The sequence below is a fragment of the Typha angustifolia genome, chromosome 2, assembly GCF_048772165.1.
Source record: "Typha angustifolia cultivar Huaian chromosome 2, ASM4877216v1, whole genome shotgun sequence".
NCBI lineage: Eukaryota > Viridiplantae > Streptophyta > Magnoliopsida > Poales > Typhaceae > Typha > Typha angustifolia.
Window position 1 is genome coordinate 6,953,338 of NC_133240.1, and position 22,035 is coordinate 6,975,372.

Below are 22,035 nucleotides of genomic sequence, written 5' to 3' on the forward strand. Positions count from 1 at the left end.
AGAACTCCATTGGTCAACAAGTCAAGAGAACTTTGCAACAGAATTTAGTCTTACAGAATGATAGCCAGTTAACCACACTATGTATGCAATGAAATTTCCTGAGGAAATAAAAAGAAATAACAAGTCAGTTTCCACTGCAACATGCAGCTTCATCGATTTGGGGACCAATCTTTCTTCCAGGAAAACAGATAAAAGTTTCTGCTATCAGAAATGGACAAGCTTGTTTAGATTGCACGGTCTTACTGAGAATATCAAACGTTACACTAAGGCCACCAGGTCATTAAGAAATAAAAAAGACTACAAATGATGACTAACATATAGAAGTGAAAATTGTGTTATTTTATACAATTTTCTTTGTCAGCATCATATGAATTTATAGGCATATATCTTCTAAGGCCTTCCTCATTGTTCTATCAAACAGATAGGCGTCAAGAGCCAGTTCTCAAGATTATTCTTATGTTCTTTACTTGTATATACAACACAACCCCACTTCTCATTCATGGATTAGTATGGGAAAAGTCATTTTCCAAAAAATTACAAGTTTACTATTGTCCATATTGAGTTCTGCTTAGCATCAAACACACCTGCCTCTTTGCAAGGGAACAAGTTGTTTATAGTAAGATGGTACCCAGCATCATCAGCTGCTTGGTCGTTGATCTATCTGAGATTCTGAGGCGAATACCAGTCAGCAGGATATCTAGAGCACCTGCAAAACAGACTTGCAAAGCACACACATTAGCAGTCCCAAAATTGCAGTCAAACAATGGTTTGCGAACATACTCGTCATTGCTCTGGGCCCCACTTTTGTGCCCTCCTTGGTTTTTCCATGAAGGCCCTGCTGCAGCCTACAAAAGGCACCAAATTAGTTAAGAACATGAACACGATTGAGCAATCAATTGGCATCTAAAAGAAATTTAAAGAAACTGACCAGCTGTGGAATTAACACAGTTTCTCTCAATGGCTTGCAGGTACTCTTCGTATGTCTGAAGAAAAAGCATAACTATGTTACTAAGAAGAAAAATATTCTAATGCTAGAATAAGAAGGTACCGAATTTCCTACTTGTTCAATTCAAAGTCATCAAGGGCCCATTTAATTGGATGTATTCGTAGATAATGCATATGTGGAAATAGCTACAATTTTAAACAAAAACCACTAGCAAATAGCTATAAAATATCTCAGCCAATTACAGTAAAAAGAAGTGGTATAGCTCCCTTTCAATTAAATAGAGCTCCATTCCCTTCTCACTGAAGGTGGAGAAACTGAGTATTGACATCTGCGCTAATTGAATGAATGTCAAAATACAGAATATGAGCTTAGGTTAGCAAATAGAGACTCTAAATAAGGGAATCCATTATCAGAATATTGTATTTAAAAATATGTTGATGCTACATCTTTAGAAATGTCACAGCAAACAGCCCCCCAAGTGTTGGCATTGGTTAGGAGCTAAATGAACTATGTTCGCAATAAAAGATACTTTTCCCAAGAAAATCTGACAAAATGGAGAAAACTTATCCAGCAGAAACTCTTATGCCAGAATTTCTCCCTGTATGTTAAACTGGAGGTTTATTTATGGTCAGTTCAGAAGCTTACTGCTGTTTAACAAAAACATCTCTTTCATGCAAGATTATCAACTGACAGTTCAAAATCATCATCATAAATCTATACAGTAGTGAAGCAGTTGCTATAAAAGAGTATAAAACATCAAAATAACAAGATGATGCAGTTTGGATTGTGTTTCACTAGGCTATTTGGTGTCTTATGCCTTGGAGATGAAAGACAACTCTCTTACAGAAGATGAGCCATCTCCAACTATTGAGGTATAACAACAAAACTTACTGATTTAATTATATTTAGCACTTGGCAGCATTTTTTTTTTCCGGAAAAAGACCATTAGGCAGCACTAGACAGTAACCATAAAATCAACTTGAAATTAGAAGAGAATAAACCAGTGATAGCTTCATAATACCATATCAAGAATATCTTCCTCTGATATTGATATAGCAGAGTTTCTCCCATCAAATATACCCTTCCTATTTGGTTGAGGAAAATGTTCCCTGGGCCCTTTTACATTACTTGAACTTCTGTAAAGATTTGGTTGTTTCACTGTTGAGACCCTTTGTAAGTCCAAGTCTGATGATGAATCTTGGAAGATGGAAACCATAGGAGATCCTTCCATTCTCAAAAAGTGGCTGTGATCATTGTGCTGATAAAACAAGGATGGATGTAACATGTTTGCTTGACCCCATATGTGAGATGAAGAAGCAGAAAGCACACATTCTTCATCCTGTAAATGAGCTTGGAAATTTTTACACGGTCTCTTCTGACCTTTTTCATCCATTAAACAATTCCTGCACTAGGCCATAACTTGACTTTAAAATTAGTGCTTGAAGAAACAAAGCTAACTAAACTAACTCTTTATAGTTTATACCTCTTATGTTTACCCTTTATATCTACTTCTCCATGAAACAGCTCACAGAGCGCTTCACCAATATCTTCTGACAGCTCCTGAGAAATCAATACTAAAGATTATGAGCTAATCAAACTAGGGATCCTTCAAGGTACGGGGCTATTCGAGGAACACCTGGCAATCCCTGCTAATTTTCACAGGTTTGTAATCATTCAGTGGGTTCTTAAGGTGAAGTGTCTTCTGGAACGGCAAATCATGTAATCTTAACCATTTAACTTTGAATGTGCGACCCCATGGATTACTCCCTCCGCTTGATTTACTCCAAACGTTGTCTCGTCTCCAACCAACAGAAGACATCATTTGAGCATAACCTTGGAAGAACCCACTCATGTTGACACTGAATATTAGAATTACTCTATGAGAATTCTGCAAGAAAAGAGCAGATCAATCTAAAGAACATTTGTCATAAGACTTGTGTTCTATGAGATACTCTACTTTCTTACACGAAAAGCTTCTTCCAGAATAGGTTCATTCATCAGTTGAGTTGCCCAGATGCCTTTCTCAACTGATAACTGGATATTCTGATGGCTCAAGCTCTTTATGATAAAATATCTTCTTGAAAATTGTTTTTCATTCCTGGGACATGATTCGCTGTCCTCACAGAAAGATTGAACTATTTCTCCCTCTGAACAGGTATTTCTGCCACATGAGCTTTCTGCCAATAGGATAACTCATGACCAATGAGGGTTAGGAATGATGCGAACAGTCTATTATGGGTAAATTATTTAAAGGAAAGGGCGGGCTTTGGCAGTCTAAGGCTAGAAATAAAAATAAAAGCACCCATGGTAAGATGAAAATGATGCAGTATACAGCAGAAATAAAATTATTGTCACAAAGCTAAGTAGATAGCTCAGCATAAGATTGTTGTAGTTAAACTAACAGATAACTAACAGATTACTAATAGATAACTGAACTTCACAAAAGAAATTTTTCTACTGCATATTCATTACCTAACATAAGATTTTATAGTAGCTAAGTGATTGGTAAACAAAGGTCAAGTTCTACATTCTCAAAAGACGCAAGGAATAATGCCCTTATCTTTCAATTCCTTATAGTTTAGAGTGATGGTTAGGAAAAAAGAGTAGCTATTTTTCAACATTTGAAGAGGAGCAACTACAAAATATTATATATTATCACAAGTAGTCAACATGCAACATTATTTAGCCAATGGCAGGACTTTGTGCACTGGAATGTCCTCTTCTTACCCAATGGTATAAAATTAATTTGGCCCTCTAAATAAGATAGTCTTAGCTGAAATTCAACTATCAACGTAGCTCTTTCCGTGACGCAGCCACACCAACTACAGTGTCAAGAGACAATTGCACTCTGTCATTCTTGCATAAAAAAATATCATATTGCACAGTTCCTTCAATGCAGTTCTTTCAAAACACACACATCTTGATGATTTGTACTGAAGATTAAATCTTTTCACCATTTGGAAACTTTGAACCAGCAAAAAGTTATCAGAGACGGTCCATTTGATGGCTTGCTATAGGAAAGTCATCTTTAAATTTTTGGAAGCTACATTATCCATTGTCCAAAATGAGTTCATCCAAGATCTATCTACATAGTTATGATCACTTGTCCTTCTAGACTTCTACTGACCGGATTGAAAAATTCTGATGACCATGGCATATCAAGTATTTCCATCTCATGATTTACATAGAAAACAGTTGAAAATCATAACAAAATAATTATTGTCACAGACCTTGGCCATCACAGTCCTTTACTTGATGTTTGCTTTCACTCAATGAAGAGTCAACAACAGATGCATTTTCCTTCGTTGACTCATCTAATGGATCCACCACCATGACCTGATTTTAAGAGATTGTATGCAAGATAAGCAGATCCCGCGCATAAAGTACAACATGCAGATCTGCCCAGATGGAGCAGAAATGGTGTTATACAAAAGAACATGAGAGAAAATGTTAAGCATAACAAAATACAAGATAACCATGGATATCAAGTACAACGAGTTTGTGGATAATAAGTATTATCACTTCTCCATTTTTTAAGGAAGAAATAGTTGGACAAAACTATGTACACCATATTTATGGAACTATTTATCCTGGGATAAGCACCTTTCTGCTTTTTCAGAATCAATATGATATCCACCGATTTGTCATTCTCAGAAAAATTAGACTCATGTTGCAGGATAAGTGGGGGAAAAAATAGTTAACTGGTTACTTTCTCCATATATTCTGCTTCCATGTGAACGATAAAACAATCTACCTCACAACACTAGGAAGGCCAACAACAACGACTGTATCCACAAGAATGATCTTCTTATAAGATAAAAAAAATAATTAAATAATTACCTTATTATCCAATCCATCCACAGGGCTGCTTCCATTTAAAGGCATTTCTTCACCAACTTCCTGTATAACAGAGATTTAAGCAACCAACAAAATGAGGAATCATGTGATAGTCACATCAAATTTAAAGAAATCCTAAACTAAAGTTCACATAGAAAGCATAAATGAAGCTAAAAGCATACAGAAGCACTAAAAATATAAATTTCTTGGAGAACCAGTAGCTTGGCCCAACTCTATCGCAGTGTTTGCCCGAAGAAAAATTGAAGAATATAACTTTGAAAAGTTCCAATCACAACGAAATTGAGACCAATGTTCGTTGTATCACAAACACTGCAAATTAACGTATTATATTTACCCTAGATCTCAACCGCCCAACTCCGACCTTGGCAAACGCTATCCTATCAATGAGATCAACAGCTAAGCAGACAAAAGTGCAAAGTTCTATGAGAAAGCGACGCATCAATTCCTCACTCTACAATCGACGAGAGAAATCATAAGAACCCATTTTCCTAATCGTTTGGAAATGAATCAGACTCACCAGCTCAAGCTTCGAGGACGGGAGAACCGGACGAGAAATCACGACGATGAGATGGAAGGGAGACCGAGAAATCGAAAAGCAAGAGAGAAGAAGAGGAGAGTGATGTGGAGAAGAGGAAGGCCTACCTCGACTGGGAATAGAAACGGTGAGAGCGGAGAGCGGAGAGCGGAGAGCGAGAGAGGCAGGATTGGATTGGATCGGATCGGATCGGATCGGATCGGGTCGGAGCTAAAGGTTTAGCCGCGCATTTGATATGCTATTGTTTAAATAGCAGATCCTAGCTCTTTCATAATTAGGTTTCCCTAATTCGATTTAATCGGAATTTGTCTAAACAAAAAAGTGAATCAAATCCCCCCATCGAGTTTGATACTCAGACAACAAAAAAAAGCACAATTTTAGGATAATAAATGGGAAAAAAAATTTCCCTAGTGATATTTTCGGACCTCGATCTTTTTATTTTTATTTTGGTAAAATGGAGATATAAAATAATGAAAATTCTCACCGTAATTCTTTTATATAGATTATAACCTCGTCGGTACCTCATCTTTTGGAAGAAATTGGGAGCTTAAAGCTTTAATTCATGTGGTAGCTTATTCTGAGAGTTCTCTTTGTGTTAATAACACCATGCTGGAAGAAAAAAAAGTCTCGATTTTCTCAGGTGTGCATAGAAGCTAATATGGTGCAACCCCTGCAAAAGATCATATGACTGTAACAATTTGTTTCACTAGTGTTGTATTCATAACATGTACCAATTGATTATACTACAACGCTTTGTTTCACTAGTGGGGTTGTTAAGCACAGAGTTGACTCATGCACTAGCATCACCATCACCACTCTCATGACCAAGGCGAAGGTGACCTCTACAGAGAGTGCCCCTGTAGCGACTGTGCCTTATGGTAAAGAACAGGGGTTCTCTGTTAAGGGTAACCCTGTGTTAACTAAGACTCATAGTGATGGGATGCCTTCTGAGGATTTTGTTATGCAGCCAACAAAGGAGTTGCTTTCCGCTAAAGATAAAGACGAGTTTGACCCTTGACTAATTGCCTCACAATGGTGCTGCCCTAGGTGTTGTGGTGGAAGCGGAGCTGACCGAAAAGGTAGTTCAAGATTGCAACGGAGCAAGATTAAGTCGGTTCCCTTGACTCAGACAACCCACTCTACCAGACTTTGGGCCAACATGGTGCAACCCCTATATGGTAAGCTGAGGAGGGGTGGTGGTCGCATCAACCCTGCGAATAGAAATTCATTTTAATTGGTGCTCAATCGTTGCATATTCTTAATGATGGCGGCCCATTTCATTTGTTGAATTGCTTGAGGATTGTTAAGGGTCTAGTCTCACCCACTATGCCAATTTTGGAAAAGGGGGATAATGAGATTATGCTCATTTTGATTAAAGAACTTGTATTGTAGGGGTATTAAATTTCTACTTATCTAAAAAATAATTCATATGAATAAAGTATAATGTTAAATATATTTTACCATCCTATACTTATATTTAAAATTACTTCACCTCATGTACTTCATAAAGTCTTAAATTAATTTATATATTTATGATTAAACTAAGATTATTAGTTTTTTTTATCAAATTTAACTGAGTACCACTGTCAAAAAGACTAGAATACCTCGTTCGTGTTTGTTAGGCAAAACATATAGATGTTTCAGATAATACTATGAAATGACCAAAATAGTCGTGCACTCAATTAAATTTAATAGATAAAACTAACGGTTAAATACATAAACTAGTTTGAGATATTTGAAGTATAAAAAAATAAAGTAATTATAGGCTTAAATATAGAAAAGTAATATATATATATAACCCTAAAGTATAACTATTAATTTTCTTATCAGTGAACCAATTGTTAAGAGAATTAGTGTCAAAATGAATGTCTGGTCAAATCATAAATAATTATATTGCAAGGTGTTAATAATAAAAACAAAATATATGATAAATTCTATAAATTTCTTTAATATATTATATACAATGTATAATTTGGAACCATTCGTCACGATACAATGGTACCATTATCTAAATTTATCTCTTAGGATTCAGGGTTCCTTTTCCCTAAGAGTTGAATCAAGTCATTTAATTCAAGCTTCTATTGTATAGCTTAATTAAGGCTTGAACTAAATTTTACATGTATCAACTCGTTTTCCCTTTTGTCTTGCTCATTCTCTTTCTTTTCTTTAATCTTACACTTGTAAGTTGAGATTAAGAGAGTTGTGTAAGTGGAGATTAAGAGAGGGCTTTGAAAATAGTTTAGACTTTTTTCTATTTGGTTTTGTAAAAGATACTCTCCTTTGGCTCCACAGTGTTTTTTCCTTTTGATTTTTCTCATCAAGTTTTTGACCAAATTAACTCTATTTTGAAACTTATTTATCAAACTAGACAACACTTAAACTTAAATACTAAAATAAGTATAATTTATTGTAATCCTAATTAAAACGTTAAACTGTTAAGTATTTTACTTTGAAAAAAATAGTTAACAGTAAAGTATTTTAGTTAAAACTACAGTAAAAATAGACCCGTTCTAATACTTAAGTTTCAATATTATCTATTTTAATAAATAAATTTAAAGATAGATCTAATGGTGGTATATGGAAGTTGGGGATTCTTGGTGATATGTGTTTCTTAGCTATTAAAAGTGAAGTAATATATACCAACCAACTTTAGTAGAGTTGGTAGGTAATTTACTCATGATCATGGATGTTATAATTTCAACTCCAACCCCAAACAATATTATATATTGTGGAGAAATTATTAAGACCATGGAGGTTATAAGTTCAACTCCCAACCCCAAATAATATTGTCGAGAAATTGTTTGGTGGTTGGTAGTTTGGTACCTTATCTTGATTTAGTTGATGGCTCGACAGTGCGGTAGGTTGAAGAACAAGTTGGTAACGCAATGGCTTGGAGCATGTCTCGGTGGCGTTTGGTTCGGAGTACTCGGCGACGCATGTGGCTTGAAGCATAAATTAGACAGCTAAAATCTCGATGGAGCCTCAGTGCCTCTGTATCTAGGAAGAATCGATCCTTTGTCCGGCCCATATTTAACCTTCGGGCTCATGAATGATAAAAGTAAAATAAAGAAAATCAATATATTTTTGCGGTTGGCGATTGTATTATCTTCTCTTTTAATGTGTGTTTTTTTAAATAATTTTATGTTGGTGCCTTACTGGAGCTTTTATTTAGACTTGAATTCTACCCGGCTGTGTAGTGCTCGAACAAAATATACCTCGAAATTAATTTCGAGCCGAACTTGATCAACCAAGCGGACGCTCGACCAAGCTCGCCTCATTTATACCCGTCTGGTTCACTCTCCACCTCCGATTTCCCCCGTCGCTCTTCGGTGTTCTCGCACCTCGCCGGCCACCATCGACTTCTTCCAACAAGTAATCTCCCACCTCTACCTCCCTCCCTTCCTCTCTCTCTCTCTCTCCCTCTCCCTCTCCCTCTCTCTCACTAGATTCTTTTTCTTAAACCCTAACCCTAATTATTCGTCCCATCCGCTGCCTTCAGTAGTTCTTATTCCGCGACATTGTAATCATTCTTTTCGTTTTCATTTTCCCTTGCTAGTGTTATAATATGTAGACGCTTGTTATGCAGCAAGAGTGTGGAGTTATATTTGTCCGCATGCTGTTATTCTGCTAATTATGTTGATGGAATTAGGATATATCCGCAATTTGGTATATATGTTCTCATCTTGCTTAATTTTTACTAGGTTACTTCTATCACGTGCGGATTTTGTTGATCGGGAAGAGGAGAGAAAAGATGGCCGGAGTGGCTGAACCGCAGAATAGGCCGGGAAGACCCGGTCCCCCTCAGGCCAGGGGCCCTCCGCCGCCTGCCCGCCCCCGCTTTGAGCCCGTGGATCGTGAGAAGGTTTTTTGACTCATATTTGGATGCTTACTGCCTTGCAAATTTTGGATTGTGTACCATTTAGTTTTAGATGAGCACCGCCATCTTTGTTTGCCCTTTAGTTTTAATTTTATGTTTCAGCCTCTATCCGGTAACCTCCTATTTATACTTCAGTATGAAGAAGGCAGACGTGGAAAGCAGCTTGTTCAGTAAATGGAAAAAAAAAAACTCTCTGGAACATTGTTATTGTTTGGATTTTGTCATAATTATAATCTCTGTGTGCATAAAGCCACCAGGATAATCATCATTTAAGTTCCTTACAGACAACCCCAGATAGTTGGGATTAGCAGGTGGTTGTTTTGCATTGCTATTTGTTGATTTTATTCATTATTTTCCTCTTTGAAGGTGTATGTAGTATGTATTTGAATGCATTGTTTTATTCTCCGTTCTCTATTGTTCCCTTAGATTCCTTCATTCTTGTCTCTTTGTTTGCCCTGAGTCCTTGAGATACATACATCTTTCTTGTCCATTATCATTTGGATCCTACTACTCAACAAATAACTTATTGTCAGTTTTGAAAATTTTATGGCATGTACATTAGGTATGTTAGTTAAAAAAAATATCTAGGTGTAGTTCTAAACTAACCTTTCTCATTCTTCTCCTACTGCTGAATTTAACTTTGTTCTGTATCTTGTTACCATGTACATTAGGTATGTTAGTTAAAAAAAATATCTAGGTGTAGTTCTAAACTAACCTTTCTCATTCTTCTCCTACTGCTGAATTTAACTTTTTTCTGTATCTTGTTACTAGCCCTGCTATGTTCTATTTAGATAAGTTATAGCAGTTCTATGTTAGAGTTAGTTTCTCTAATCAAACAGACTTAAGTTTTCATGCTTTATGATTTTCATTTTACTCACTAAACATGCTCTTTTCTTAAGGTTATAATCATTGTTAAGTGCTGTCTTTGTTGAGAAATGTATTAATAATTTTACTTTTGAATGTGCAGACTTGCCCTCTCTTACTTCGAGTCTTTACGAAGGTAGCAATGCATTTCATACTCTGATTTTATGTGGTTTACTAGTTGTTTAAATATTTTATTTGTATGGATTCTTGGATTTATGCCCTCTGAAATTTTAAACTGTATGTTATTAATATTCCACATCCTCTATTATGAGCCATGGTGAACTTATGATTCTGTAACTTAAATTCTGTGGGCTTTTGAATCTTGTCATTGTTGTCCAATGACACAGATCATTTAAATTTGTAATTGCAGGTATTTTTTGACAAAAAGACCTCAGACCTGTTTCATTGAAACTTGAGAACGTTAATCCTGATCTTAGAGATTAACATCAAACACAAAACATATGGTAATATTCCAGAACAATACTTTGACCCCAGAGTAGAAAACACAAACCAACCATCCTCAAAACATAATGAACCGTAACAACATACTAACCACAAAGGCGCAGACATCTAACAGCAGTCCACACAGGACTAAAACCAACAAAAAAAAATGCCACTTACAGACTTTCACACCTAACATCAAAAGCAACACAATAGCACTACTGAGCAAACTAGAAAAGTCTACACAGCAAGACATAATCAGCTCTAATTCAGAACCCAGAGCGGCAATCAATTATCCTCCAGAATCACTGTATCTACTGGCAATCAATTGACTCTCTTCAACACAGCTTCTCCTTGAGCTTCTTCTCAGCACAGAAAAAAAAGAGACATGACTTTGTGAGACAAACTCTCCCAGGTCTTAGAATATTGTTTGAAAATTCTGTTATTTCTCTTTAAGTCAGATGTTCCAAACCAAAGCCGCAAGCCAAAGCAACCACCACTTTCTCATTTCTTTGTTCATATTTTATCACCCCCAATAACCAATCTCTTAAATGTGTAGGATTTTTTTTTGTTCCAAACATCCCTATCATTTTCTTTAGAATCTTTTTCACATACCCACATCTTAGAAATAGGTGTTCCACTGATTTTTCATCATCCATAACTTAGATAGGCCTCTAGAATTCTACCCAAATTATTAAATATTTTTAAAGTGACTTCACAATAAAAATCTCGTATGTGGCCAAATCTCCATTTTACTCTATTCAAATCGGCACTTATTTGTACCCCATTGTTCACCACAAAAGTCACCACCATCTTCTGATCTTCTTGTAACTGCGGGTATGATGAGCATATTGTGTTAAGACTTAAGACAATCATCTAAGAGGTCATAGGTTCAAGTCTTGAAAACAACCTCCTCAAATATGAGGGTATAGTTACATACTCTTCCTTTCCCATATCTCGCATAGGCGGGAGCCATGTGGACTGAGATCTGAGAATGCCATAAATTTGTTCAGATTTCTTTAATGTATATCCAACTGTGATTTATTTTTATTTTCTTGCTATTCCCATGGCAAATATTTGTATGAAAAATACATTCATATGCTAGATAAATTGAAGTCATGGAGAACATCATGTGGTCTTGTTTTGTGTGAACCTTATCAGCCTATGGTTGTGATGGCTGTTTAGCCTGTGCAGATAGGCATTAACATTAATCTACCATTAAGTTGATGTAGTTAATCAGCATTTTTAATTGTTTTAAGATTTCACGACTTTTCTTGATTGCCAATTTTTTTGGCTTAAGCATCAGATGTTTATTCCATGTGACCAAAGTATATCAATATTAGATTATATACCTCTGGAGGAAGATTATTTCTATCTGATAGTTCTATCAATTTGCACTGACCATTATTTTCTGATTTTCTCAAACCAATACCTGTAGTATGTGAGTATATCAATGTCATTTAAGTGGGTTTTACACTTTGTACTCTCATGGTGTGCTGATGTTTTATGCTAGTATACATTAATATCCTTGTTGATGATGCATGGATCTTGGCAACTTTTGGCAATAACAGATTGGTGGCCATCATCCCAATGAAGACTTTGCTGTTAGAGGAAAGGAGCCAAAGGATGAGGTCCAGATTTATACATGGAAGGATGCAACCCTTCGTGAACTTACTGATCTAGTAATGGATTTCCAAAATCATAATTCTTCTAGTTCTTCATTTTATGGCTAAACTAATGAAATTTATCTTCTTTATATAGGTCAAAGAGGTGGCTCCTGCAGCAAGGAGAAGAGATGCAAAGCTCTCATTTGCATTTGTCTATCCTGACAAGAATGGTCGTTTTGTAGTGAGGCCGGTAAGATCTGGCTTTATTTGAGGGAGGCAATCATTCCTTCTCTGAAAAGTTTCCTCTTCAGATTGTTCCTTTTCTGTGTTTCAGTTTTCTGTGTGTCATCTCCATTATTGTTTAATAGAGTTCCAGTGGGATTGCTTTGAAAGGGGCTATTATGTGAAAAACAGTATCTCCATATTGAAAGTATAGAAATGCCAAGCAAAGTAACAAGCCTTTTCTTCTTATTTCCCCACACTAATAAGGACAGAAAGAGAGAAATCTTTCTATTCACATTTATGATCATTTAATTTCCCCTTCAGTAGTTGGTAGTGCCATCAATTACTCCAAGAACTCCTGCCTTAAGCCTTTTTCGCTGTCGACAGAAAGACCATGATTTAATCACTTTGGATTAGACTGGATGCATAAGTACCTTAAGATATTCAGATCTTCATGTCTGTTTCTTGTTTGCTTCTTTACAGGTTATTATTATACATGCTAACTGTGTAGAGGCATGATATAGAATTGCTTTGTGATCGTCTATCTCCTCTTCATCAGTTTGGGATATAAGTGATGCTCAGTTATTGTTCAAACCTGTAATCTGATGATGAGATGTGTCAGATAAGCTATCTTGCTGGATTGAGTCGGTTCTCTAGTACCAAATCTGAATGGTTAACTTCCAATAGTATTTTACGCATATAAGTATACATCTATGAGTTATGCGCTAGTGGAAGTACATGCAAAAGTTGATGTTGGTTTGAGTTGGTACTGATGTCCCAAATCTGAATGGTTGACAATACATTAATAGTGTTATCACACATATATACACAGATATACAAGGGAATGTTTCATTTCACCCTGAGATTGGGGTAATAGTCGAATTTCTCCCGTGAGGTTCATTTGTAACATTTCATTGCCTCATGGTGCCAACAGTTATGCATAACTAAGTTTCCATCTTCCTTCCTGCTATATTTATGACATCTGCATGCGTGCAGCTATCGATGCAAATACCTGAATATGTATTCTTGTTTCCTGTAACAAGTATACCTGAATATGCATTCTGTTGTAGACTAGATCATTTCAACTTATTCTCTGTTGGCAACTTGGCATTTAGTTCCACACTTCCATGCCAACTGTCTTTCTGTTACTTATTTCAGTCCTTGTCACCACAGTTAGGAATTCTTTCTTTGGTATATGTCTAATGAACCCATTTTCTGTTAACACACCTGATTTCTTGTCTACTTTGATGCCATGCATGTAAGCTTAGGTAGTAAGTTTTTAATCAAAAAGTATTGAGTTATTTTAGCCAATGTGTACTTAAGAAATCAAGATTAGCCTGTCTAATGGAGTACTCTTGTTTTCTTTCTCTTGCACTCCCTGGGGGGAGCAAGAGGCAGGGTGGTTTAGAGGATTAGATGATGATTTACTTGGCTGTTATGTAAGTTAAGCTACAATGGCTGCGTTCAAGTGTGTCATGTTACTATATTGTTTTGCTATGCTGAAGATTGTCTTCTATCAGTTGGGATAAATCACTTTGAGAAAGTTTTGCTCATGTTAATTAGTACTCGGATACAAGTTATGTTAAATTAATCTTGTCTGATCTTGTAGGTGGGAATGACATTCTCATATGGAAATGGAAGACTTGATGATGGAAAGACACTGCAAGAACTCAGCTTTCAGGTTAGCATCAATTTGGAAATAATATCTCTAGTTTCACTCAACCTATTAGATATATACTAATTTATTTACCTTCTTATTTTGAAGATAGGGGATTATTTAAGTGTTGCTATAATCTAGAGGGCATCTCCATGGAGGATTGGAAATCGGCGATTGAATGTTAGGTTGTGCTCTGCGCTGTAGTACAAATCTATGTTGCAGCTGTTGGCAAGAACATTTAATATATGTCTTCAGTGGTATCCTTGTCAGAGTTTCTTTGATGCATCAAATCTTGTGTTATGATGTTGGAATTATTGGAATTGTTTTAAGCTTTATGATTTGCATCTGAATGGTTTTTTCTTTGTACTAAATCTCCTCGCAAGCTCGATGATGCTTCATCTTTTTCTCCTGTTGCAGCAGCTATGGAATCATATTGAAGTATATACGTGTGTACTGTAGCATCGATCTCCTATTTATCTAACCTACCTATTGAATGACTTGTCAAATTGAATGGGTGCTGACTGTTGACAATGAAAATTGTTGTTAGACAAAATGAAAGGCATCACTTTTGTCTTTGCAAGTGTATTTGTTTACTGGGAATGTATTAACAGAGTATTTTGAATCTTGGCCAAACTATATAATTTTCCCTTGTTATATTGATCGAAATCTGGATTAGGTGCTTCCACTCCTTGGAAGCTAGGTCTTATTTGGTTTGAGGCTAAGATTTGAATCTGATTAGTTGATTTTATTTTTTAATTTAAATTTTTTAATATTAAATTTAGTTAGATATAAAAAAAGATAAAAATATTTAGTTAAGATCCTTGAGCCAGTTCAGGAGTGGTCTTTAAATTCAAAGCAAACAAGTCTTAGGCAATCCTCAAGGTGCTCCTCTCTCTGCCGGCTAACAACTTATCCTAGTGTGGATCGATATAGACTCACTTCTGGCGAACAAGCTGAACCGCATTTTTATCGTTTATTTTTATCATTTTTGGCCTCATGATGTCAGTTTTGTATTTGGTAATTCGTAATTTAATATAATTATTTTTCCTTAAAAAAAATGTAACGACGATGATAATGAAAATATACAGTAAATGAAAAGGAAGTGTCACCATCTCCCTTTAGAGAGGAAGAGGGAGTGAAATAAGCTAAAATAAAAATTGGGTGGCTGAGGAAAGTGAAGGAACTCAATTATTATAATTTCTTCAAATACCATAAAATAGATTATTTTTACATAATTGTCACGAAAAAACTTTAAAATATTATAAGTGCCACTACATTCTTTAAAATATATTAGAATTGCTACTAAAATCTTTGGATCTATCACATTTATCATTATAATTACTTTTAATAGAATATTCATAATAGATTATTATTAAAGTTAATAAACACACATAGAAGACTAAAAATACCTCCCTTTTTTAAGTATAGAAAATATTTATCAATAATTTTTACATCATATAAAATAAGATACATTCGACTATAATATAATATCGGGTATAATATTAAATAACTTTTAAACTATTTTTAATATTTATGTAAGGGCAAAATATTTTAATTTAAATTATGTTTAATTATGATTAATTAAATTTAACAAACAGAATAGTATTTTTGAACGAGTATAATAATTTCAACAGCAATTATAATATTTTAAAAAAAATTCAGTGACAATTATATAAAGACTAATAAATAATAGAGTTCGAGACAATCGTGACTTTCTTTTCCCACATTCCTTAGCAACCAAACAACTCTGTCAACATGTGCTATAAGCAAATTAATTCTCATTCTGACCGATTCTCCAAAACCTACTGTAGGAGAATTCTTCTTTTGACGTTAGGTCGTCCAACAAAACGCCAACGAGAACTTGCATATCCACCACGGACTAACTTCGATTATTAATTTTCTACAGCAAATGTTAACTAGAAAAAGCAATATTTCCTGGGAAAGAATTTAACAATACTATTAGTATGCTTCCAAATTTCAAATTTCAAATTTCCACCGTGTGAGAGAAGTTGGGTAAACTCCTCATAATGCACGCCACGGGCTACCTTTGTTGCTAAGGTAAAGGAGTGCAATTGACAGAAGAATATAATCAATTGCTTTAATCTCCTAACATCACAAAGTTCATACAAATTTCCAATGGACAAATAATGAAGCATAGAGACCTTTCTACAGAGAGGAGGTCAAAACTGAGGGAGAAACTAAACTGAAGAGGAGAACAAGCATAAGCAGGAAAATGAGAGAGAAAGAATTTAAGGAGGCGTGCCTGTCCAAGGGACTCTTTTTGTCCAGCTTTCCTTTGGCTTCCAACCAAGAAACTATTATCTTCTAAGAGCGTTCCATAGAGACTATTCACTTAGGTTGCAGCCACGGACATACGGATGATCATACTTGATATACTTTGTCCAATACGGCCGGTACTTAGTCATCGCAAGCTCCAACCAAGGTTTCATGTTCCCATTATAGTGCACGACAGCAGCGTTCTCTATTTCTGAGCGATCGATGCTTGGGTTATACCCCAATCCGAGCACATGCCATGACTTGTCCAGAGGATGAGTAAGCTTGTAGAATGTTAAAAGACCAGGTGGAAGTGTTCCTAGTTTCCAGAGAACCCTGTCTTCATTCTGGCAAGGAAAACAGAAAAGAGATGTCGTAAGACACAAGCAACAGATTGTCAACCATTTAAATCACGTATGTGTTCATGAGCATGCATATGTTGGTACCAGAAAGTATGATCAACACATGAAAGTAGTTGCAAAATTGCATTTAACAATGATTCCTATATTCTTTTTCTAAGTTAACAAATACAACGTTTCTTGTTCTATCTGGAATGTGCAAAACAATCAAAAAACTTCCACAATGACTTACCATAGTCTGCCACTTGTGATATATCCCTGTTATGTCCTTTTTCTTCCATTCCTTCAAATCAAAAATGTTCATTCCATAGGCCCAACCACACGCATTAGGGTCGAAGTTACGAGCAATGTGTGGGTTGGAGAAATTGAGATACTTGTCAAAGCGGTGGAAACTCTCTCCACATGTCTCTACTGCACCATTTACATTTCCATTAAGATCAACAGACCACAATCCTGTCAAATCCTTCTGGACAACTATGTCATCATCAAGAAAAAGGATTTTATCTAACTTCGGATACACCTGTGGAAGGTAAAACCTCAAATGGTTCAGCATAGAGAGGTACTTTGGGTTCCGATATTTGAGATTAGAAGAGCCAGCCGAGAGCGTCGTGGGATGATCAGCCTTGAAATAATACTCTTTCATGGCAGCAGACTCAAGCTGTCGCAAAACTGGACAGTACGAGGAGTTCAACCATTTGAACTCATCAACATTTTCAACATGAATGGTTGCCTTTCCAGGTGGATTCAATAGAAACCACATGTTCATTGCTCCAAAGTTCAATTTATCAGTAACAAGATGGAATACATGTTTCTCTGGCTCCTGCAATTTCAGTAACAAATGTGAGATAATATTATGCTTCCAAATGAAGTTTATGGAAATTACTTCATCACCTTGGCATTCATGATGGTTGAGTTGACAACAACTGATGCAGCCAAAACATTGTCAGAAAAGAGAGCATAATGGTAAAGAGTTGGATTTTCCAGATTCTCGCTTCGTGGAAACTTTCTATTCTCTAGAGGGAGGAGGTAGTAATCTATTGTTAAGCGCATAGATAAGCAATGAATCCCATTGGGGATTGTCTTTGCAGCCAACTGGCTGAGGAAGGTGCTCTGTTTCTTCAAGCTCCTGACCTGTTCATCTGCTGTCTGAAGCATTGCTCTTAATCTCTGAGTTATTGCCTTGCAATCATACAGTTCTTCTCTTGCTTTTGACAAAACTTGGCCCATTGCTTTGATTCTCTCAGGTGCACTGCAGATTAGATAAGGAAAAGTTAAAGGTGCTCTACCAATAAGGAACACAGAGTGACAAAGATGCTTGCTTGCCTGTGATGGAGGTCAGCATCAGCATTGGCCTCTCCAACTGCACGTTGGCTTTCCTTCAGGCGAGTCAATAGTTCTTGATAAAGATTAAGCTTGTTCTTTGACTTAGCAAGCACAGAGTAGACCCTAGCCATTATCATCTGATCCCGCATCAACCTAACTGTTGAGTCAGAATTTTCATTCTCATTTTCTTTTCTCCATATACTGTATTTCCCAAGTACAGCAGAATCTACTGCTTTTGAACGCTCAATGGCAGCATTTTCAAGTTTAACTAATGCCTCATCATCTTGCTGAACCAACTCCATTGCCCTTTTTTCTCGTCTTTTCTCTCGCAGTTTCTACAGGTAGTAGAAGTATCATCACATATCAAAGTTCAAACTCAAAAAGAGTGTTTCTATAGAAAAGAGATTGGGATAACTACAAACCAGTAACATAGCCCAGTATACATATCATGCTAACAATATGTTAATAATTTTTATACACTCATAAGGTCATTAAGTATAGAAATTTATATATTTGACATCTGAAATAATTCCAACATAATAGAAGAAACATTATAATTTCTCACTGTCATGGACCAGATAACAGAGGAAAATGAAGGGAAAAAGCTTAAAGTTACCCTTCGAGCTACTTTTGCCGGTGTGTCAAGAGGCTCATGTCCATCTGCACAGAGAAATCATCACCTTGACCATTTAACAGATCATACTTGAAAAACATAGTTATATGAAAAGGTTAACTAATCATACCTGAGTCATCTTTAAGCTCTTTATCTGTCACAGAGATTTGGGCACTCTTTTGTTGAACATCGGAAGATGTTTGAAGTGGCTTCAAAAGGTGAAAGATAACATGATTACAATCAGATTTTTAGCAGTCATGTTATGATTCTACAAATGACACTTACATCTGACAAGGTTGTATTGATCTGGTTCATGCCATCAATTTTCCAGGAAGAAGAGACATGGTTTCTTCTAAATAAGTCGAGACTCCAGGGGTCCAGTTCATGTTGACTAGCGGATAAAGAATCCATTACCTGCCAAAAGAATGATTAAGATAATACAAATGTATATATCTTAAAATGGTGCCTATGGCCACATATAAGCTGATTTGGGTTATAGTAAACTAGTCTTCAGCCTAATGTGATCACTTATACAAATGAAGGCCAACTGTAAAATATAGTATGATTTAAAAGTGATATTACCAAGATTTAAACATAATAATGACATCCTAGAACACCTCATACAGGTAATTATCTTATACAAGCCCCAAAAAGAAAAAAGAATCATCCTTCTTATCTTCTCAGTTATTTGTTCATGCTCACTACCAACACAAAGCTATGCATTGAATATAGAGTGGATGAATAGTTCCTCCTAGTCTGAATTTGAATGTTTTTAATTAAGAAATGGCCCATCAAAGCCATGAGAAAAACCTAGTAGCAGAATTGCATTAAACAAACAAAAAACTCTGAAGGCTGTACATCAGTAAGAGGATATTCATCCAAACAAATTGATAGAGAAATCAAGAAAAAAGTGCTAGGAAGTAACTTGTATTTACCTCTTTTGTTAAAATAGATTTCAGGTGTTGAATGGCAAACTGCTCTCTCCAATCCATTCTCTGCAAGGTACTTCTAAATATGAGACGAAAACAGAGCAAAATAATGACTTTAAAAAAATGACACTCTAGGATTAAAGTTAAAAAAGAGAATATCTTAAAAGAGAAGTAACCTGTTTGCCCCGAGAGTCCACTGTGCCCATTCCTTCTGCAGAAATAAAGAATATAACCACATATGGATTAAATATAGGAATTCCTCATATGGAAACTTGAACGTCTATATAAAAGTAAATATTTTGTCATAAATATTTGTAGATAAGTGTGTTGATTCTATCCACCATGATTCAACTTAAACGATTTGCCACAATGTCAATTCTTTGCTGTTTTCTTTCTTCGATCTCACATGATAAGACATACCTAGAAACCACTACCATTTCACTCCTCTAAGCTCAAACTTGAACTACCATTATAGTTTCAGCCTTTGCGCTTAAACTTGAACTCTCACTATACTTTCGCCCTTGACTACTTATATGAAAACCACCTAAGGATGAAGGAGATCCCAACTTCATATAAAAATGAATTCAAAGGTATACAGGAGAAACAACCTCAATCTTCTAAAGTTACCTTTGAACCAGACGCTGACATGTGGCATCAAAGGGGCCATATTTGAATGCATCCCAAAATTTAAACATATGATAAAAGAAGTATAACTTCCACAATGTTGTCCACCTATATCTTCTAGTAAATACAAGTGTATTACATAGAAAGAATATGATGATGTTACTGGGAAGAAGCAAGCCAAATATTAGGTTGTTTGGGCTTGGCTTGGTATATATGCAGTAGCACTACTCAACCTCCTTAGGTTCATGATGGAGCCTTAAAGATAGATCTTCAATCTCGGATCAACAGCCTCTTAACTGAGATGAGTCATGTCCTTTCAATATGCTTCCCCAGGGCTACTATCCAACATTCAGGCTTAATAACATGAAAACCTAATCCCTGAATCGGACTCAAATTGCCGTTGCCATCTTACTGCCCAGTAGCGAGGGACGTGGACTGATACTGATGATCCACATCGACTACTCTAAACTCTCTCTTGATCTTGGAACTAGTGGAGCAAAAGGGAGATTAAATGAGAAGCTTGATTAAAAAGGTTTAAAATAAATTAAGAATTTTTTTTTTAAATTAAAAAGAAGAAGAAGAATTTAAATTATCACTGCTTTTCTATCTTCTATTTCATGATTTCACCTTCACCGGTAAAAGGCCAAAAATCTAAGAACGATAATAGAAACGGAGCCTAAGTTTTACTCCCCAATTATGTCCACCGACACTACGAAAACCTCTCATTTCCTTCTAGCATTCAAGCTTCGACATTATCCACACTAACAAATCCTTTATAACTAACAACGAAGAGCGACAGAAAAGAAAAGGAAAAAAAAACACCAAATGCCAAACAAAAACAACAAAACTAACGCTGAATCACACAAACAGATCTGCAAGAATCCGCATCCAACTATTTGGATCCCGCGCAGAACGACAAGAAATCCTCAGCTACCAAATCGATTTCCTCAAACAAACCCAGATCTGAAGCCCGTACAATCATTCAGACCCAAAATCAAAGAGTAAAGTGAAAGATTTCACGAGCTTACCGGGGGAGATCTGGCTGTGGATTCCATTCTTCGCCACCAGGAAGAGAAATGGAGCGAGGATAAAGAGGAACAGGAGAAGCACGACCGGCGGAATAAAGCTCCCACCGCCACCGCCCCTACTCCTCCCGCTCCCGAGGGCGGAATAAACCCGCTTCGGATGCGGCATTAGCGATGCGATCTATCCGCAAACAGCCCTAAATTGCGAGGAAGAAGGAATAGAGGGGCGGATAACGGTTAGAATAAGGACTAGAGGAAACGGAATTAGATCGTTATTCTCATCGGTCGATCGATCAGTGAAACATTAACCCTTTGGAGAGGTGAAGAAGAAAGGAAAATAATTTGAAAGGCTATACTAGAAATGATTAATGAAGGGGCCGGCTCTCTTTACTCTTTGGGATTGTGTAACCGGGGATATTTTGGGAATTATATAAGTGTGCATATTTATATAGATAATTACAGCTAGATCCCTAAATTGTCGTCTATTTCATATTAGACCCCCTTATTTATTTTCCATAATACCTTAGCCTTTTTAACTATAAAAAACCTCCCATATATTCTCTTCGTTAAGCCCTCCAAGAACAAATTTAGCCATATTTTATTTTAGAGAAAAATAAAAGCAAAATCGATAATAAAATAATTATGTGATGTTTTCTTAACAAGAAAATAAAATAAATGAGAGGGTGCAGATATAGATAATAGTTGAAGGGCCTTATTATAATTATCTCTACTTTTTATTCTATTCATTGTGCTGTAGCTTGTAGTACACAATATCTAGCTAGATGAGGCATAAGTTATAATAATATTTAGAGAATTATATACGAATAATATGACTGAACTTTAATGTTACAAATAAAGCCTCTATTTTGACTATATTACAA

At 35.9% G+C, this 22,035-nt stretch overlaps 3 protein-coding genes across 12 annotated transcripts; 1 reads left to right on the forward strand and 2 right to left on the reverse strand.

Annotated features, from left to right (window-relative positions):
• Positions 1–244: 244 nt before the first annotated feature.
• LOC140775901 (uncharacterized) lies at positions 245–5,537 on the reverse strand. 10 transcript variants are annotated; one of them, XM_073119441.1, is made up of 10 exons: positions 5,322–5,483; positions 4,787–4,846; positions 4,177–4,282; positions 2,912–3,138; positions 2,583–2,834; positions 2,430–2,506; positions 1,968–2,349; positions 929–983; positions 781–835; positions 245–718 (listed from the first exon to the last, which is right to left on the reverse strand). In XM_073119441.1, exons 2-10 carry the CDS (start codon positions 4,829–4,831, stop codon positions 658–660), a joined length of 1,260 nt encoding a protein of 419 aa, XP_072975542.1. In that variant the 5' UTR covers positions 4,832–4,846; positions 5,322–5,483; the 3' UTR covers positions 245–657. The 10 variants fall into 10 exon arrangements, with proteins under 10 accessions (XP_072975542.1, XP_072975565.1, XP_072975549.1 ...); XM_073119464.1 differs by having other exon boundaries at positions 781–845; positions 5,322–5,481; XM_073119448.1 differs by having other exon boundaries at positions 246–706; positions 5,322–5,482.
• Positions 5,538–8,550: 3,013 nt separating this feature from the next.
• LOC140776839 (histone deacetylase complex subunit SAP18) lies at positions 8,551–14,357 on the forward strand. The gene is made up of 7 exons (XM_073120723.1): positions 8,551–8,711; positions 9,041–9,201; positions 10,184–10,216; positions 12,093–12,203; positions 12,283–12,378; positions 13,960–14,031; positions 14,116–14,357. The coding sequence occupies exons 2-7, from the start codon at positions 9,091–9,093 to the stop codon at positions 14,146–14,148; spliced, it is 456 nt and encodes a 151-aa protein (XP_072976824.1). The 5' UTR covers positions 8,551–8,711; positions 9,041–9,090; the 3' UTR covers positions 14,149–14,357.
• A 1,722-nt stretch (positions 14,358–16,079) lies between these two features.
• LOC140771719 (polygalacturonate 4-alpha-galacturonosyltransferase) lies at positions 16,080–21,533 on the reverse strand. The gene is made up of 10 exons (XM_073113350.1): positions 21,158–21,533; positions 19,682–19,716; positions 19,512–19,571; positions 18,862–18,990; positions 18,707–18,785; positions 18,580–18,623; positions 17,964–18,298; positions 17,532–17,889; positions 16,873–17,460; positions 16,080–16,628 (listed from the first exon to the last, which is right to left on the reverse strand). Exons 1-10 carry the CDS (start codon positions 21,321–21,323, stop codon positions 16,353–16,355), a joined length of 2,070 nt encoding a protein of 689 aa, XP_072969451.1. The 5' UTR covers positions 21,324–21,533; the 3' UTR covers positions 16,080–16,352.
• Positions 21,534–22,035: the final 502 nt, after the last annotated feature.

Excerpts from the sequence above, each read along its gene's own strand:
- LOC140771719 (XM_073113350.1), bottom strand. The coding sequence starts at position 21,323 with ATGCCGCATCCGAAGCGGGTTTATTCCGCCCTCGGGAGCGGGAGGAGT. Across the intron at positions 18,299-18,579 it reads CGGCAAAAGTAGCTCGAAGG|AAACTGCGAGAGAAAAGACG; the intron begins GTAACTTTAAGC and ends TACTACCTGTAG. Across the intron at positions 17,461-17,531 it reads CAACCATCATGAATGCCAAG|GAGCCAGAGAAACATGTATT; the intron begins GTGATGAAGTAA and ends CTGAAATTGCAG.
- LOC140776839 (XM_073120723.1), top strand. The coding sequence starts at position 9,091 with ATGGCCGGAGTGGCTGAACCGCAGAATAGGCCGGGAAGACCCGGTCCC. Across the intron at positions 12,204-12,282 it reads TTCGTGAACTTACTGATCTA|GTCAAAGAGGTGGCTCCTGC; the intron begins GTAATGGATTTC and ends TTCTTTATATAG. Across the intron at positions 12,379-13,959 it reads GTCGTTTTGTAGTGAGGCCG|GTGGGAATGACATTCTCATA; the intron begins GTAAGATCTGGC and ends CTGATCTTGTAG.
- LOC140775901 (XM_073119401.1), bottom strand. The coding sequence starts at position 4,831 with ATGCCTTTAAATGGAAGCAGCCCTGTGGATGGATTGGATAATAAG. Across the intron at positions 2,835-2,911 it reads TTCTGGAAGAAGCTTTTCGT|AATTCTCATAGAGTAATTCT; the intron begins GTAAGAAAGTAG and ends CTTTTCTTGCAG. Across the intron at positions 984-1,967 it reads AGGAAGATATTCTTGATATG|ACATACGAAGAGTACCTGCA; the intron begins GTATTATGAAGC and ends CTTTTTCTTCAG.